General features: G+C 43.9%; 1 protein-coding gene across 1 annotated transcript in view; it reads right to left on the bottom strand.

Annotated features, from left to right (window-relative positions):
- LOC120541272 (cell migration-inducing and hyaluronan-binding protein-like) overlaps nt 1-19,693 on the bottom strand; it is a 218,309-nt gene that overhangs the window by 78,347 nt on the left and 120,269 nt on the right. Inside the window, exons 3-6 of the mRNA XM_039772755.1 lie at nt 11,868-12,005; nt 9,735-9,873; nt 3,813-4,049; nt 597-776 (exon numbers count right to left, since the gene is read on the bottom strand). Coding sequence (XP_039628689.1) covers nt 597-776; nt 3,813-4,049; nt 9,735-9,873; nt 11,868-12,005 — 694 coding nt within the window. The remainder of the gene's footprint in view (nt 1-596; nt 777-3,812; nt 4,050-9,734; nt 9,874-11,867; nt 12,006-19,693) is intronic.

Genomic DNA, 19,693 nt, shown 5'->3' with positions numbered 1-19,693 from the left:
AGAATTAGTTCATCTGATTGTCATCTAGATGCAACTCATCTGGATGGGCCAGCTTTGTGATGAGTCAATATAGGGGCTTAACCTACGGTCCACAATGAAGACCAAGGAACACTCCAAGCAGCTCGAAGAAGAGCATAAGTCTTGGAATGGAGACAAGAAAATGCTGAAGTTTCTGAATATCCAGATAAGTCAAACATTAAGAAATGGAAAGAGTGTGGCACTGCTGGAAATCTGCTAGAGCAGGCCATCTACAAAGAAGAAGATGGGGGGGGACGGACCACCAAGAGATCTCATCAACTCAAATGTTTGCTCATCTCCCAAGTTTGTTCTATCTATCATAAAGGTCCTATCCTTCAGAAATGTAGAAAGCCATTCTCACCCCCATAACCCACCATTTCTTCTATTAAAGTCACCTCTGCTCTGCTCCAATCTGGACAGCACATCCTAAAACCACAGCTTTTGTTGTTTCAGTGTGGCATTGACTGCTTCTTAAAGTTCGCAGGAGGCCATATTGTACACGCTATCACTTTTAAACCCTCTGTTAAACCTAGGAGCACTGCCGTCGGTCCGTACAGAAGCGACGGTGGAAGCCTTACCGAAATCCAAGCAGGTGGAAGTGCTTGCTCCCCAGCTTTGCCACAGCTTTCTTGGCCGAGTCTTCCAGGCTGGTGGATCCTTCATCACTGACTGCCATTACCAAGATCATGCCATCATGCACATTGTCCACGTACTGCCCCAGGCGTATGCTTTCTTGTTTACTTTTGTAAGTGTCAAACCTGAAGGAGAACAAGGAAAAAATGCGTGACTCTAACTGCAGATGACAGTTCAAGGACATCTAATCCACCATACTTAATATAGTGGATAGCGTTGCTGTCTCTGAGCCCCAGAGTCCGAGGAATTAAAGAACCGGAGGAGAGAGTGTGCACAGGGCATTATCTCCCCTGGACCACTAGATAGCAGCAGTGCCTTGGATTCCCACAAGGCATCATGGGGCATGGAGTTCGTCAATTCAGCCATGTTGGGTTCTGTGGGTGCTACCAGGGGGTGCTGCAGGGACTGGGGAGCCCTACTTCTGTCTCACCCTGTGCACAGGGCATTATCTCCCCTGGACCACTAGATAGCAGCAGTGCCTTGGATTCCCACAAGGCATCATGGGGAATGGAGTTCTTCAAGTCAGCCATGTTGAATTCTGTGGGTGCTACCAGGGGGTGCTGCAGGGACTGGGGAGCCCTACTTCTGTCTCACCCGTAAATGCTTTCAGACCATGTGTTTGTAACACCCTAAGTACTACTGGGTGGGAGATAAAAGGAGCTGCCTGCCTCACAATCAGGAGGAAGGTGGACAAAGCTTGTGAGGAGAGAGACGGAGACAAAGAATTGTATGCTATACAGTGCTTTATTGTACTTCTGGCCGTGGTGGTGGGAAACGCTTGCTGAGAAGTGCTTTCCCACAATAAAAGACTCTTTGTGCTTTTACCATGTGTGTCCATGCCTGTCTGTGTTGGGTGTTTGGGGAGCTGGAACGCCCCCTGGTGGCCCCACTGATTATTTGATTTTTTTTTTTTTCTTCTTCATTGCAAACCAAGTATACAGGGTGCCAGGTTGGACCCCAAATCTTTTTCCGTGGTCTCTTCATTCTCTTACACCAGTCAAAGCGATTTTGACCAAAAACAGAGCGGTTGCTGTTTCACGCCCCTGGTATTTGCCAAACCTCACACCCTGCAACTTCTTTTTTTTTTTAAAACGGATTAGAGGAAATTAGATAAACTTTATTAATCCCACAGAGAAATTCTAAATTTTGTTCCCGAAATTAAAACTGAGCCCTAAGGGGAAGGAGATTTGTTGCCGTGGAAGGAATCCAAGAAAACTCCAGACATTAGACATGATTAGAAACGATGAGCACAGGAAATGCTTCCAGGAATGGGAGAAGCGTATTGCATCTCAAGTAGGGCATATTGAAATTTACAAAAGCGAATTGCTGTATGTGTTATAATCAAGTTGTTTTATTTTTTCTAACAGTTGTAGGAATTTTTTGCCAAAGTACATTCAAAAAGGTCAGGAAAATTGAATAAGAAATGAGATCATAACCTTATTTCACCTTATAATGATGTGGAATGGAGCTGGCAATATTAATAAAATGCTTAAGGTCGTGTCTGTCGCACGATTTGCAGCTACTGGGGCTACTACCTCGATGTTGGACTTAATGAAAAGGTTCGGACGTGACTGTGGCTGGTGAAGCGTAACATTTGGAGGTCTGCGTCTTTTCTTCCAACAAACTCCATAGTCAAAATGATGGAAAAGGTGACATGGCAAAGATAAAAAGAAAAGCAGCAACATCTGCTGGGCATGAAGCGAATTGCAATAGCTGTTTACATGATAGGAAAAAGTTAACGAATGGTCTCAGCATCGACCGTGCGCTCAGGTGAAGTAAATTCCGAATGAACAGGGAGCGCCACCGGCTGGTAACTCTTAAAATGTGGCTGCCAGTAACCCGTGTGAAGGTTTTGAGGTTTTTCGTCTTTCCTACAGCAAATGGCATAGGCAGCCATAATGAAAAAGTCACATAGCATAGAGAAAATGAATAGCAGTAACCCCAGCTGGACATGAAGCAGACTGCAGAAGCTGCTTACGTGATAAAAAAAACGTGACGGATGGCCTCGGCATTGGCTGCGCATGGCACGTGAAGTGAGTTGCAGATGACCAAGGACTGCTGTGACCACCGACTGCATACAAACAGCTGGTACTCTTGAAATGTGGCTGCCAGAAACCTATGCCATGTTATCAGGGTTGGCATCTTTTTAATGACAAACTGTATAGTCAAACTGATGGGGAAGGTGAAGTGGTAAAGAGAAAAGGAAGAGCAGCGACATCTGCTGGGCATTAAGCAAACTGCCAAAGCCGCTTACATGATAGGAAGAACACGATGGACAGCCTCAGAATTGGCTGTGCACTACACATGAAATAAATTGCAGATGAACAAGGCCAGCCACAGCATCAACTGCACACCATTGGCTGGTAAATCTTAAAAGTGGTTTCCAGCAACCCACATGAAGATTTTAAGGTGTGCGCTTTTTCTTACGGCAAGCATAGGCAGAGAAAGAAGAGCAGCAACATATGCTGAGCGTGAGGCAAACTGCAGAAGCCAGTTATGTTACAGAAAGAAGAAGAAGAATGACAGAGCTGGGATCCACTAAGCATCAAACACCTGCAACCTGCTGGGATGTGTTGTGGCCACCTGGGGGCGCTACAGCTCCCCAAACACTTGACATAACAGACAGATTTATTTAGAGTGGGACACGCAATGTACTATACCAAAAGTAATAATGTAAAGCACACAGCACTGCTTTTTCTCTCAGTCCATCTACCTCTACTCCTCCCTCACAATTCATCCTCTTCCTTCCTGACTCAGGGCCCCCCCTTGAATGGACTGAGGTGGATACTTTTATAGAGCGCCTGGAAATGCTCCTGGTGTCCCTAGCTTTACATCCAAGTGTGGAAGAAGTGCTGGAATAAAAGTTTGCCACGCGCCCCCTGGTGGTGACCAATCGGCCCCAACAAGGCTGAGTTTCCAAGCTCCAAACCCCTGGTACCTGTGTACCAAGCCAGAGGGAACTGCCCACTGCCATTCTGGGGGGAGGTAATGCCCCCTACAAGCTCTCTACCCCTGGGCCTTCTATCACTGCCAGGTAAAAACCCCAGCCGCCCATCACAGTGTGAACTACTGAGGCCGACACCCTGATCTTGGGAGGAGCGGATGTCCGCATATTCTTAGCATGTACATCAAGTAAAGGTTACCTGCCGCTGTTGACCCACCTATCCAAATGCAGCACTTCTCCTGTCTTGGGGTCGACGACATGGACTACAATCCCCCGATGACCCCAGCCCTTTTCGTAGAGGTAGCTGTTGCTGCTCGACTGTCCAGGATGAAGGGTTTTGTTCAAAAAAGTCCAGGCCATCTTCTTCTCGCCATGAATCTCCAGGGTCCCGCCAGTGCCAATCCCAATGTACTTTTGGCCAAAATAGGGGTGTGCGTCCTCTGAATCATCGGATCTGCCAGATTGAAAACAAGAAGAAATTTTATTAACAGATTTTTGGTGCGCAAAATGTGCCACATGATTACAGCCGATGACAGTCAGAGAAACAGGATTTGAAAACTATTTTGTATCCCCCAGGTCCATATTTTCGGGTTTGGATCAGGGCGCCAGATCTAATCCTTCAGCCCACTTTAGTAAAGCCGGGATGTGGTGGAACGGAGGTCTCATTCACAAGGCAGATGACCATCTTGCCGGTGATCTCATTAGATCTGCCTCTGACCTGTCATTTTTTACACACGTCTTAAACAACTATTATCATACACTGATACATTTCTGTATTATCTATATCTATTATTTATTTATTATATTACATATCCTACACATCAATATTGCTGCTACTTCTTTGTCCTATCTTTGCACAATGTCTTGTCTTGTTTGTGTTTTAATTTTAAAATTTTAAATTTTAATTCTATTTTAAATTTATTATTTGCACGTCATGTTGTTGCACTGTGGACCCTGAGCTTCGCAATTTCATCTACCTGTATACTTGTATATGGTTGAGATGACAATAAAGTTCACTTTGACTCTACTGTAAAGAATCTCGATGTCATTTTTGATTCCTCCCTCTCTTATTCCGCCCACATAAATCATATTAAGGAACTTTCTTACTTTCACCTCCGTCATGTATCCTGTGTTTGCTCCTTCCTCTCCTTTTCTAATGCTGAGAAACTTGTCCCTGCTTTTATCACATCCCGCATTGATTATTGTAATTCCCTACTGGCAGGTGCCCCTTCTAATCTTATATCACAGCTCCAGCTTATTCAAAACTCAGCTGCAAGAGTCCTGAAATGAACCAGCAGCAGCGGCGAGTACATCACATCCATCCTGCTCCGCCTTCACTGGCTCCCTGTGTCTTACAGAATCGAATATAAAATCCTACTAATAACCTACAAAGCCTTAAATAACCTCACGCCAAACAACATCAGTGACCTTCTCCATCACTATGTGCCTGCCCGCTCACTAAGGTCCTATGATTCTGGCAATCTTGTTGTGCCCCCACACTAATCTACACTTCATGGGTGACAGCAGGGCCTTCAGCTGTATAGTGTCCAGACTCTGGAATGACCTACCGAAATTAATCAGATTAGCTGACTCCATGAATTCTTTTAACACTAGAATTACCAGAGCCTACGAAAAAACTTGTAGATCCTTCCCACCTTAAAACACTTCGCACCTCTCTGTCAGCGTCTTTTGTCCTTTAAATGTGTCGATAAGCAGCCAGCAGTTTTCTATCACATCATCGCACAGTTTTCTCGGCTCAAGTCTGTTTACCTTCGTGTCAGTTGCTTAGAGTTGTATAGAGTGAGAAGTCAAGCAAAATGACACTTTTTATAAATACTAAATCATTATTTGGAAGACATGCATTTCATGTGTGTTCCGTGTCTACAGTGATCTATGTAAACGCATCGATAAAAAAGAAACGCTTTTCATGTTTTAGTAATAATTGACAAAATGTAGACATGAAGTGTATAATGTGTGAAGCCTGAAGTCCAAATATCAAAGAAACAATTTCAGAAAAGATACAAATAGAACAGAACAAATGCGCATGGCGCCCCCAAGACTATAACCGAAGAAAAAGAAATCAGGTTAGTGTTACATGTTGTCCTGACTCCTCGGGTAGTATACTGGTTAGAGTTGCTGACTCCAATTCAGGAGGTTGTGGGTTTGAGTCTTAACGTCTCCCAAAAGAAACGTTTTGAGTAGTGAGTTGTTCTTATTGTTAATATTATACAATAAAAGCATACATTTGATTTGTGTCTGTAACAGCTGCTGTAAATGTATAGTACTTGTCAAAATGAACGTCTTTTTTTTAGTTTTACTTTATTTACTTATCTTCCTACAGCATAAACTCACAAGTATACTGCAGAGCTTCCTCTGTTTGATCGTCAAGGGCATGCTCACAAATTTCACGTGTAATGCCACAAAAAATACCTGCTGAAACTTTAGTACGCGAGCAATGCTACGAGAATGCAGTTAGACTTTTTTTGGGCACATACACCATGCTAGTTTTTAGATCTGGAAGGTGTAGCGTTGGCGAGCTCTGTAAGCCGTGCTGTTTCTTTGAAGGACAGGTGATTGGCAGGATGACGCCAGACTTTTGCCTTTACGCCTGGAGCAGCTGCATTGTTTTTATTATAGCGCATTTGTTCTGTTCTATTTGTACCTTTTGTGAAAGTGTTTCTTTGTTATTTGGACTTCACACATTATACACTTCATGTCTACATTTTGTCAATTATTACTAAAACATGAAAAACGTTTCTTTTTTAACGATGTGTTTACATAGATCGCTGTAGGCACGGAACACACATGAAATGCAAGTGTTCCAAATAACGATATAGTATTTATAAAAGGTGTGATTTTGCTTGACTTCTCACTCTATACAACTCTAAGCAATTGACACGCAGGTAAACAGACTTGAGCTGAGAAAACTGTGCGCTGGTGGGGGATGTGATAACAGACTGCTTGCTGCTTATCAACACATTTAAAGGACAAACGACGCTGACGGAGAGGTGCGAAGTGACTTAAGGTGGGACGGACGTACGAGTTTTTTCGTAGGCTCTGGTAATTCTAGTGTTAAAAAACAACTCAAAACTCATCTGTTCAGGAAGGCTTTTATCTCCACTTGACTTTATTACCCCTACGGTGGGCTGGCGCCCCACCTGGGGTTTCCTTCCTGCCTTGCGCCCAGTGTTGGCTGGGATTGGCTCCAGCAGACCCCCGTGACCCTGTAGTTGGGATATAGAGGGTTGGATAATGGATGGATGGATGGATTGATGGGCTTTACTACCCTTCTCTCAGTTTACCTCTCTGTCAAGATGTTCATGTAACCTGTATGTATGTGCGTGTGAGACCATCCATTATGTTGTCTGTTAGGCTTTTTTTCTCTAAATTCACTGTTGTAACCTTCTTTATTTATTTATCTGGTTTGCTATTTACAATATACTATATAAAATACTATACACTGTATACCCTGCTGTTCTTTCTTATATTCTGTAAGTGCCTTAAGCATAGGAAAGGATCTATATAAATAAAATATATTACTATTATTATTATCTTTGGATCCCCTGCTTGACTAATTAGGCCTCATACCCCTCAGACGGAGGATGGCAAACCGGTTTTGATTGGCGTGACACTTGATAATCTCGCCATGCGGCGGCTCATTGCCTTGCACGGATTTTTATAAATGTCAGCCTCAGCTCCCGACCTGCTCTTTATCTAACCTTTCCTCAAAGCAAACAGACGTAACAGCAAAGCATTCGCAAAAGAGGTCAGAGTGAAAGGAAGAAATGTGGACGGCTCAGCAGAGGACAAACGGGCGTCTGTTCTGCTCTGGGTGAAGGTGACGATGCCGCGACTGAATTAACATTTACTCAGAACATCACATATTCATTCTGTAGTCTAAGGTCGGGCGGACAAACACACAACTGAACGGACGGAGAGCTTTTTGACCACCGCTCCAGTTTCCAAAAATGATTATGCATTTCTTCCACCTCATAGATCTGTTAAAAAAAAAATAAAAATAAATAACATTCAGCAGCCACGTTGAAACTTTTACGGCACCTCTACCCATACAGTACACAAGCCGATGCTGAAGGTGGGCCTCATGTTTAGTACTTTTTCCTATTCTACCCTTTCTTTGCTCTTTTCTGTGGAATTTTTTCCTGGCTGTGGTATTGCGTCTTAACAGATGGCAAGGCGGCCAGCCAATCCTGTCACCGGGTCACTGTCAGTGAGTCACTTAACACCCACCAGTGCTAGTGACGGAGTGGCCAGGGAAAGCCTCTGGGGAGCCTTGGGATTAAACAGGAATTTTGTTTCTTACTCGACTGCCCGGCGTGTGTTTGGGATCTGTCATGATCTTCAGCTTTAAGGAAGCGTCTCTGGGAAGATTCCTATACGTTTCCCGTCCATCTGAATATGGACTACTTGTGCTTGAAAGTTTGTGAACCCTTTAGAATTTTCTATATTTCTGTATAAATTTGACCTAAAACATCATCAGATCTTCACTCAAGTCCGAAAAGTAGATAAAGAGAAACCAGTTAAACAAATGAGACAAAAATATTATACTTGGTCATTTATTTATTGAGGAAAATGATCGAATATTACATATTTGTGAGTGGCAAAAGTATGTGAACCTCACGGATGATCAGTGAGTTTGAAGGTGAAATTGAGTCGGTGTTTTCAGTCAATGGGATGCCAGTCAGGTGTGAGTGGGCACCCTGTGTCATTTAAAGAACAGGATCTATCAAAGTCTGCTCTTCACAACACATGTTTGTGGAAGTGTATCATGGCACAAGCAAAGGAGATTTCTGAGGACCTCACAAAAAGAGTTGTTGATGCTCATCAGGCTGGAAAAGGTTACCAAACCATCTCTGAAGAGTTTGGACTCCACCAATCCACAGTCAGACAGATTGTGTACAAATGGAGGAAATTCAAGACCATTGTTACCCTCCCCAGGAGTGGTCGACCAACAAAGATCACTCCAAGAGCAAGGCACACGTGTAATAGTCGGCGAGGTCACAAAGGACCCCAACTGAAGGCCTCTCTCACATTGGCTAATGTTCATGTTCATGAGTCCACCATCAGGAGAACACTGAACAACAATGGTGTGCATGGCAGGGTTGCAAGGAGAAAGCCACTGCTCTCCAAAAAAAACATTGCTGCTCGTCTGCAGTTTGCTAAAGATCATGTGGACAAACCAGAAGGCTATTGGAAGAATGTTTTGTGGACGGATGAGACCAAAATAGAACTTTTGGTTTAAATGAAAAGCGTTATGTTTGGAGAAAGGAAAACACTGCATTCCAGCATAAGAACCTTATCCCATCTGTGAAACATGGTGGTGGTAGTATCATGGTTTGGGCCTGTTTGGCAGCATCTGGGCCAGGACGGCTTGCCTTCATTGATGGAACAATGAATTCTGAATTATATCAGAGAATTCTAAAGGAAAATGTCAGGACATCTGTCCATGAACTGAATCTCAAGAGAAGGTGGGTCATGCAGCAAGACAACGACCCTAAGCACACAAGTCGTTCTACCAAAGAATGGTTAAAGAAGAATAAAGTGAATGTTCTAGAATGGCCAAGTCAAAGTCCTGACCTTAATCCAATCGAAATGTTGTGGAAGGACCTGAAGTGAGCAGTTCATGTGAGAAAACCCACTAACATCCCAGAGTTGAAGCTGTTCTGTACGGAGGAATGGGTGAAAATTCCTCCAAGCCGGTGTGCAGGAATGATCAGAAGTTACGGAAACGTTTAATTGCAGTTATTGGGGGGTCACAGCAGACACTGAAAGCAAAGGTTCACATACTTTTGCCACTCACAAATATGTAATATTCGATCATTTTCCTCAATAAATAAATGACCAAGTATAATATTTTTGTCTCATTTGTTTAACTGGTTTCTCTTTATCTACTTTTAGGACTTGAGTGAAAATCTGATGATGTTTTAGGTCATATTTATACAGAAATATAGAAAATTCTAAAGGGTTCACAAACTTTCAAGCACAACTGTATCTGTGCTTAGCCGTCTCAGACTGGGTGAAATCTCAGAAATCAACATCAGATGCAACCTTACAAAGTGTGTAAAAGGTAAAGGGGTCCAAAGACTTATGCAGTGCTAAACACCGCTGATGTTATCCGTACCTGCCATACAGGATGATGGAGAGATTTCCGCGGAAGGGGCAATCTTCACTGCCAATATGAAGTTCTCCTTTGTCCCCAATGAGAATGTGTCTGGCACGCAGAACAATGGGCTGCTTATTGTCTGCAATAACCAACTTTCCTGTAAAGGACAGAAACAAAAGGGTCTTCAGTGTGTGTCTGTGTGTGACATGGAACTGTTTTGAAAGACTCTGAACATTTAGGTCAAGATGGAGCACAGAGTATTCGTTTCACTTTGGCTGGTGTCACAGAAGTATCTCGTGGGTTTGCTCACAAACAGGCCACAGCTCCATGTCAACGTCTCCTGTTGTGTTTTCTGAGATTTATACTCCTATGAAACGATAAACCGCTCGCCCTGTGAAATGTGTTTTTAATCAATGCAGGCATATCAAGACTTGATCTTCATTGCAATGCTAGCCATAGGTCAGTGCTTTCAAAAAACGTTTCTTTTTTTTTTTGTGACCCAGTTTTGCTGTATTTGTGTCTTCGAGACCCAGAATCACCGTCGACCATTATCCCCTTATTCCTTGGAGAGAATTGCCACCGACCGTCATCCCTTCCCCTTTTTAGAGAATTGTCCCCAATCGTCATCCCCTTCCCTTCTGAAGAATCATAGCTGACTTTCATTCTCATCCCCTTGGATAATTGCCACCAATCGTCATCCCCGTCCCGTTTGTAGAATTGCCACTGACCACCATCCCTTCCCCTTATGGAAAAGTGTCACTGACCGTCATTACCTTTCCTTTTTAGAGGATTATAGCCAACTTTCATCCCCATCCCCCTTGGAGAATTGCCACCAATTGTCATCCATGTCTCCCTTGGAGAATTGCCACCGCCCATCATCCTTTCCACTTTTGGAGGATTAAAGCTGACTTTCTTCCCCATCCTCCTTGGTGAACTGCCACCAATCATCATCCCTATCCCCCTTACAGAATTGCCACCAAATGTCATCCCTGTCTCTCTTGGAGAATTGCCACAAATTGTCATCACCGTGCCCCTTGGAGAATCGCTGACCACCTTCATCTCCATCCCCCTTGGACAATTCCCGCTAATTGTTCATTAAAGAGGGGGGTCCCCCCTTCGAGAATCGCCAATGCAGATCATCAGATTGTAGAGCTCCACTGGATCAATGGTGACCTACTGCAGAACAGTCCCTCAACATCGCACTTTATGGTCACTACCAATAGAATGTAGAATGGGGCGTGGCACCTGTGTATTATGGGTGGAGTTAAACGTTTAACTCCGCCCGTGTTTAGCCAAGGGTGGGGTTAGCTGATTCTTTCTCCTGATCCATACTCTTTATTTTTGGACTGTTCTGTTATTTGGTACATAATCTCAGAGTACAATGAGTAATTGTATATTTCTTTTAGAATTACAGTTTCTTTAACATAGTCTTATTTTAAGTCCATGTTCCTCGGTGTGTTTGTCTCTGTGGGTGGCAGTGCATGCTGAGCCAGTCTGGGAGCATTTTAGGTTCCCCATTTAAAGTAAATGGATCGCAGGTTCTTAAGTAGCGTGAATCTGAGTGCCCCAGTGGCTGCTACAAAGAGACGTGTGAAACTCTTATTTTTATGGATGATGTCATCTAAAATTAGTGGAAGAGCAGACGCTATTGCTCAAAACTGGTGGCACATCTGTCCCGCCAAACGACATCATTAGTTACAAGCTAAAGGTTATCATGGAAAGTGACCTTCCTAACCCTCTATCAGCCTTAATTATTTCTTATCATTTATTTCTATTCAAACATTTATTTTTCATTAGGTCAAAGTGAAGGTTGTACACGCCATGCGTTGGAATGAAAAACGCAATGCATTGTATTAGTACACACGGCAAACACTTTGAGTGAACGATGTCAATCAGAGCATTGTCTGTTTCTACATGGGTCTGGTAGGTAAACAAACGTCGGGGGGACAAGGTGGTCTGCATGTTTCAGGAGCTGAATGGACTTCTCTTGCATTCAAAAGAGATGACAGAAGCACTGGAGGTGACCCGCTTTTGAATCAAGTAAGCAAACACTGTGGCCAAGTGACAAAAGGGGCCGGTCGTCCAGCTATGAAACCAAGCAAAACTTGAGTTTATTGGATTAGAAAGTGAAGCGTTTAATATCACACATACCTCCATTAATGATTGTAATTGAGTGGACGCTAGCAGAAGAGGTCAAAAGAAACTTCCGGCCGTGTCCAATGGTGACTCGATGGTTTTCATCATCTCCGGGGTTCCAGGACTGGAGATCCAAATCCTTCTCAGGGCACGCTGAAAAAGAAGAGAAAAAAAGAGACAGGAAAAAAATGAATACAACTTACTCAGCGTCTAAAAAAAGTATCTACCCCCTGAAAGTTTTTAATATTTTATTATTATACAACACTAAATCACAATGTGACATTTGTAATTCATTATTTCATAATGACATTTTTTATAGTGATCATCAGAGAAGATTTTAATGTCAAAGTGAAGAGAGATCTCTGCTTAGTGATCTACATTAGTAAGAAATATAAAACACAAAATATCAGTCATATAAGGATTCACCCCTTTAATGACGGCACTGGAGCAGCCTGTTGGTTTTAGAAGTCCCAGAATTAGTTCAATGGAGACCACCTGTCTGGGATTCCAGGCGTCTGAAGGACCAATGCACCTCACTGGTGGCGAGTCAGTATGGTGGAATAACCTACACAATTAAGACTAAAGGAGACATCAAACAACTCCAAGAAAAGCACAAGTCAGGAGACAGACAGACAGATAGATAGATAGATAGATAGATAGATAGATAGATAGATAGATAGATAGATAGATAGATAGATAGATAGATAGATAGATAGATAGATAGATAGATAGATAGATATTAATTGTAGTATAGTAGGCAGGATAAGATAGATAGATAGATAGATAGATAGATAGATAGATAGATAGATAGATAGATAGATGGCCGGCTTGTCATCCCGGCCAATACTCCCAGGCCACCAGATGGGGCCCTCCCTGTAGCATGGAGGTGCCCCAAAGACCAGCAGGGAATCCTGGACAATAGAGTTTTCATTCACAGCCCTGCTGGATAACCCAGGGGCCGCTAGATGGAACTGCAGGGAGGAGCAAAGAATATTATTTGCCCTACGCCCCGGAAGTACGTCCGAGTCACATGGACATGGGGAATGACATGCTTCCGGGGTGAAGAAAAAGAAGAGTTTTGATCTGACCCAGAAGTGCTAAGAAGTCACATGGACTGAGGGTTCAGAAGCACTTCCGGGTCACGGACTATAAAACGACTGTGGCAGCTCTCAGACGGCGAGCTAAGCTGGGTGGTAGGAGGGCAACGCGTCTGGGAGTGGTGGATTGTTTATTGTGATTGTTTTGAGTATATTAATGAGTATTGTGGAGAGGAGGGTGCTTTGTGCACTGTTGTTAATAAACATAGTCTACTTTTGGACATTTATTTGGTGTCTGGAGTCTTGGACAGGGGTTCAAGGGAGCAATAGCACCCCCTATCTGTCAAAATAGATAGATAGATAGATAGATAGATAGATAGATAGATAGATAGATAGATAGATAGATAGATAGATAGATAGATAGATAGATAGATAGAAGTGCAGGTGGTGTGTGGCTGCGTGTGCACCGGATCATCAAGAAGACCATAGGCACAAAGAACGTCGGCCATCACATCACTTTATGCTGCCAGGGTGGTCTCCAGTGTCCCGTCACCCTGGACTGAGTAAAGCAGGCTCGCACTTGATATGCTATGTTTAAAGAATGAGGCTGTAAGACATGGGGATGGTCTTTTTTTTGCTACTGTCCACCTGTACCAGTTAAACCCAGAATGCCCATGTGGTAACGGGTAACCTGACCATATTATTTTAAACAAGAATTCCTCCTCATTTTTTATTTGGTCTTTACCAAGAGAAGACAAGTGGCTCAAAGTCGACATAACAGTGAAGCGCAAACCTTTCTTTTAACCACTTTTAGCACACAAGTGGCAGGCAGCATCTCAAATGAACGGTGCAAACCAGAAAGGGATGGGAACGGATAAAATGCCCAAAGAGGGGGCATTAAAAAAATAAAATAAATAACCTGACCTGATAGAAATGCTCTGCAATAAAAACACAGAGGGCAGCATCTTCTTCTTCATGTAAAAGTATGCAGTCTTTAATGGAGATATTCACTTCAAACAACTGGCATTGATTTCCTTGAAACCAAATCGCATACTCTGAGGATTTGACAAAAACAACAAATTCCCCCATTGTAGGCCAAGCCCGACCGACTTCCACCCTCTACACAAATCTATCATTATGGCTTCTCTGTAATCACCAAAGCCTACAGAGACCACTATTTACAATGAAGAAAAGAAGCAGCGTTTTGTGCAATGGGGGAATCCTCTCTCGGGGCGTGAACAGGTCAACGACAGTAGACGGATCCAACAAATTCATCATTTACTCCAGCTGTTGACTAACCGCAACAAAAAAAATAAGGAAAAATCAAATCAAATAATTAAACAAGTCATGCAGCTAGCGCCCTCTTGAGGCAGGAGGGTTCAGAAAGCTTTCAGATGCCATTTATTGTGTTGCTGATTTTCATTTAAATCGAGTAAACTGGCCATTTTGGCCTATCAATCTACACTCAAGTGAAAGTGTGTTGTCACAAAGGTTGGCACATTTATTAAAAATCAAAAAGTGGACCTTCCTCCTTCCAAGAAGTCTGCAGAGCCTTTGCTGTGGCAGTCCAGTGTGTGCTCAGGTGCCTCCTCTGTGGGCTTTAATTCTCCTTCTAGAACTTGGTTGGAATCGACATGTAGCCAAATGGACATCCTTTGGAAAGGCACATGTGTGCCCCTGTATAGAAGGTCCCACAATTCACAATACATGCCATGACAAAATCCAAAGAGATGAAGTCCAAGGACCTTTCTCTGTAGACCTCCATGATGAAACTGGGGAGAGTCTCCCAGGAACACAGTTGGTCTCCATAATTGTGAAATGGTAGAAATTTGGAACCATCAGGACTTTTCCTAGAGTTGGCAGTCTGGCCAAACTGAGAAGGTGACAAAGGTGACCAAGAACCCAACAGTCATGCTATAACAGAGTGGCAGAAGTCCTCTGTGGAAATGGGAGAGGCTGTCAAGAGGGGCAACCATCTTGGCAGCACTCCGTCAATGGGGTGGCCACAGGGAGACCGCTTGTAGTCAAAGGCATTTAAGCGACTCCGAGAGCAAGAAGGAAACGATCCTCTGGTGTGACGAGACAAAAATTATGTGGGCAAAACTGTAAGCTCGATGTTTGCCAAACACCTCATACTGCTCCTCACCCGCCTAACACCTTCCTTACATTGAAACATGGCAGTGGTGGTGGTGGGATCACAATATGGGGGGAGTGCCTCTCAGCGGCAGAGACGGGGAGACCAGTCAGCAATGAGGGAAGGACGAATGCAGCCAAATACAGAGAAGTCCATGAAGGTCACCTAATCCAGAATGCACACCATCCCAGACTGGGACAATGGTTTGTTTTTCGATAGGACAGTGACACTGGAATGGCTTCAGGAGAAGACTCTGAGTATCCTTGAATGGTCCAGCCAAAACCCAGACTTGAACCCCACTGAACATGTTTGGGGTGACCTGAAGATCGGAGATTTACAGACGCCTCCCATCCAATCGAATGAAGCCTGAGAAGAATGGGATCAACTGCCCAAATCTGGGTGTGCCAAGCTTGTAGAGACTTATCAAGAAGATTAGACACTCTCATTGAGGAGGAGGAAGAGGAGGAGGAGGTTGGGAGCATTTGCTGATTCCGGCGCATCACCGCATCCACCATATGGCAAACCACCTGGATTGAGACTCGAATGCAGCTGTGCAACGGGTGACATCTCAGCACCACACTGAACAGTTTTTACGGTGGCTGGAGTGCCAATCCTGCCACCAACCCCCAAGTTCTCTCTGTAAATTGGGGGACCTGCTTGCAGGGATGGATGCAGCGGAGCAATTGCAGGTTAAGGAACTTGGTCAGGGGCCCAACAGAGTACAGTCACCTCTGGCATTTTATGGAATTCGAACTGGCAACCTTTCTGATTGCTGGCACAGATCCACATCCTCAGAGTCACCACTCCACCAGTCATTGAGGAGCTTCTACAAAGTACTTCTTTAAGCATCTGAATACGTATATGAAAGAAATATTTCAGTTTTTGATTTTTTAATTAATTTATACAGCTTTCTGAGAACACTTTTTCAATTTGTCATTATGAGGTTACTGAGTGTAGATTGATAGGAAATAACGGCCAATGTATCCATTTAAAATGAAATGTACAACACAACTAAGTGTGCAGAAAATGAACGGGTCTGCATATTCGCTGAATCCACATGGGGAAAACGTGGCTGACGTCCCATGCCAGTTAGATGGCCCTGTGTTTTCATCATCTCCCCTGATTTTCCATTGCGTTTCCAAACTTTTGTAACTCAGTCTTCCCGGAGCATTTCAACTAACTGCCATTTGTATTGATTTATTTGGCTGACGCCTTTATCCACGGCGACTAGCAGCATTTGGAGCACAGGCAGGTGACGTGACTTGCTTATGATGACATGGTGTCAGTAGTGGGATTTGAACCTACAATCTGAGGGTTTGAAATCCAAAGCTTTAACCATCATGCTACATGGCCAGAGGTCCTTATTAATGCCCATGACTGTCTCTTACATCCACCATAAAGACTGCCTGCAGTGTCATCTTCTCCTCACTATCTTCAATTGCACTTCTTATACAGGGCAGGCTAGAACTGCCCATCCCAATCCTTCTGCAGAATTCTGTGGTACCTCCACACTTATTTTGACGTCAACCCCAGGTCCCCTTCACAGCTCCCATTCGGCTGCCTGTCTTCATATGAGCTCCACTTACACTCCACTTGCACGAGTCCCCCTTGACCCCAATTGGCGGCAATTAGCGAGGACACTTAGGATCAAGGAAAGCATTACCCAGCCGCCTAACCAATGGCAGCCGAGCACCCTGATGGCACGCATTCCATCTGTTTAGGATTAGAACGAAAATGAGGGCTGCCATCGAAAAGTGCGCTGTGTTACCACTACAGTGGTTGCACTCCAATAATTCTGTACTTTTTGCATTCTTTTACCCCTCTCGGGGGATTCTGGAAAACATTTTTTGATCAGGTCCTATACAATACTGTTGGCGATGCCAAATTGCAGCTTATGTTTTGCATTTCATTGCTTTGCTCTTGCCAAAGTTTACTAATGGTTCTCTGCCAAGAGAAGAATGCATGTGCTAAATATGAACCAGGCATACACAATGGGAGGTTTGAAACTTGAAAGTTCCCCCTATGAGAAGGACCTTGGAGTCCCAGTTGACTCCTCACTATTTGAATCTAGCCCGTGTACACAGGCCTTTAAGAAGGTGAAGGGTTTTGTCATGGAATCACAAATCACGATCCGTCTCAGTTGACTATTTTGGACAGGTTTGGCCAGCCGCAAACCTGCGACGTCTGAGTTATAAAAGCCTTCAGAAGGAGCTTATTTTTCTAGAATCTGAGCAACAAGACTTCTTTAGCAGGTTCACGGATGGCCACCAGCAATTACCACAGAGCAAATATTCAAACTGGGATGAATCGTGTTGTGATTCCACAAAGTGGCACTTGGCGTAGTCGGCAGGACTTGCATTGTGGACAGTTAGAGTGTAGTGGTGGTGGTGCTCAGTGAGAAGGGAAGCTCTGCTGAGGTGGCTAGGAGGCGCTCTGCTTGAAGAGCTCAGAGGCAGTTCCTGCACACACAAGTGTACCAGAACTCATACTGCTAACAGTACAGACAAGGCTGCTGCTTCTGGTTACCTCTGTAATCTAGACATTGCGAGTTCATGGACGGCCACCAGCAGTTATTACAGAGCAAATATCCAAACCGGAATGAATCGTGCTGTGATTCCACTAAGTGGCACTTGGCGTAGTCGGCAGGACTTGCATTGTGGACAGTTAGAGTGTAGTGGTGGTGGTGCTCAGTGAGAGAGGAAGCTCTGCTGAGGTCACTAGGAGGCGCTCTGCTTGAAGAGCTCAAGGCAGTTCCTGCACACACAAGTGTACCAGAACTCATACTGCTAACAGTACAGACAAGGCTGCTGCTTCTGGTTACCTCTGTAATCTAGACATTGCGAGTTCATGGACGGCCACCAGCAGTTATTACAGAGCAAATATCCAAACTGGAATGAATCGTGCTGTGATTCCACAAAGTGGCACTTGGCGTAGTCGGCAGGATTTGCACTGTGGAGAGTTAAGAGTGTGGTGGTGATGCTCTGCAAAACGTGGGAGGTGGGTGATGCGGGGAATAAGGGGAGGGGGGGGCAAGTGGGAGAGAGCTCTACTGATGTCACTACGAATTGCTTCACTTGCAGCATCTGAGTACCTTTGCAATCCAGACATTGCAGAGTTTGCTCTTCACAATTTATTTGGCGACGAGGATGGGATTTGGGGTATTCTGTTGAGGTCTGCTGCATTATATGGCATGCAGGCTTGGGCAGATTTGTGGCAGATGAAATTTAATGTCAGTAAATGTAAAGAATTACACATAGGAAGTAAAAATGTGAGGTTTGAATACACAACAGGCGGTCAGAAAATCGAGAGTCCACCTTATGAGAAGGATTTAGGAGTCGTAGTGGACTCTAAGCTATTGACTTTCAGACAGTGTTTAGAAGCCATAACAGGATATCAGGTTATATAGCGCCTTGATGTGTGGACTACAAGTCCAAGGAGGTTATTTTGAAGTTTTATAACACACTGGTGAGGCCTCATCTGGAGTCCTGTGTGCAGTTTTGGTCTCCGGGCTACAAAAAGGACATAACAGCACTGGAGAAGATCCAGAGAAGAGTGACAAGGCTGATTCAAGGCTACAGGGGATGAGTAATAAGGAAAAGCTGAAGGAGATTAACTTGTTTAATGTCAGTAAATGTAAAGTATTACATGTAAGAAGTAAAAATGCGAGGTTTGAATACACAATGGGAGGTCTGGAAATCGAAAGATTTAGGAGTCAAAGTGGGACTCATCACTATGAACTGCCAGACAGTGTTCAGAAGCCATCAAGAATGTTAACAGAATGTCAGGTTATATAGCGCCTTAATGTGTGGAGTACAAGGCTGAGGAGGTTATGCTGAAGCTTTAGAAACACACTGGTGAGGCCTCATCTGGAGTCCTGTGTGCAGTTTGGGTCTCCAGGCTACAAAAAGGACACAACAGCACAAGAGAAAGTCCAGAGAAGAGCGACGAGGCTGATTCAGGGCTACAGGGGATGAGTTATGAGTAAAGATTGAAAGAGCTGAGCATTAAGGAGATAAAGAGGAGACCTGATTGAAGTATTTAAAATGATGAAGGGAATTAGTCCAGTGGATCGAGACTGTAATTTTAAAATGAGTTCATCAAGAACACGAGGGTACAGCTGGAAACTTGTTAAGGGTAAATTTCACACAAACATTAGGAAGTTTTGCTTTACACAAAGAATGGCAGACACTTGGAATAAGCGACCAAGTAGTGTGGTAGACAGTAAGACGTTATGGACTTTCAAAACTCGACTTGATGTTAATTTGGAAGAAATCAGTGGATAGGACTGGTGGGCTTTGTTGGGCTAAATGGCCTGTTCTCGTCCAGAGTGTCCAAATAAACAGTATAAAGGGGAGAATAGGCTAACCATAGGACTCTACCAAGACAAAGAAAAATGTAGAAACACCCATTAAAGAGTTCTAATCCATGCACACTTGATAGAATCACACCCCCTGAATCTCCTGTTCATACACATCCCAGAAACGTTTAATCGGATTAAGATCTGGGGAGTGTGAAGGCCATTGTGGTAAACCAAAGTTGCTGTCAATGTTCAGCTTGACATGAGGGACGCACTGCGACACGGTGCATTATCCGTTCTGACAGCCATTTACTGTCCTTGGATGTGCTGAAGACGGAAAAGTAACTTGAATGTGTACATTCTGACAATAAAA

Source organism: Polypterus senegalus, chromosome 12, assembly GCF_016835505.1.
Source record: "Polypterus senegalus isolate Bchr_013 chromosome 12, ASM1683550v1, whole genome shotgun sequence".
NCBI lineage: Eukaryota > Metazoa > Chordata > Cladistia > Polypteriformes > Polypteridae > Polypterus > Polypterus senegalus.
Note: the sequence above shows the minus strand (reverse complement) of the source record. Positions and strands in the feature narration are given on the sequence as shown.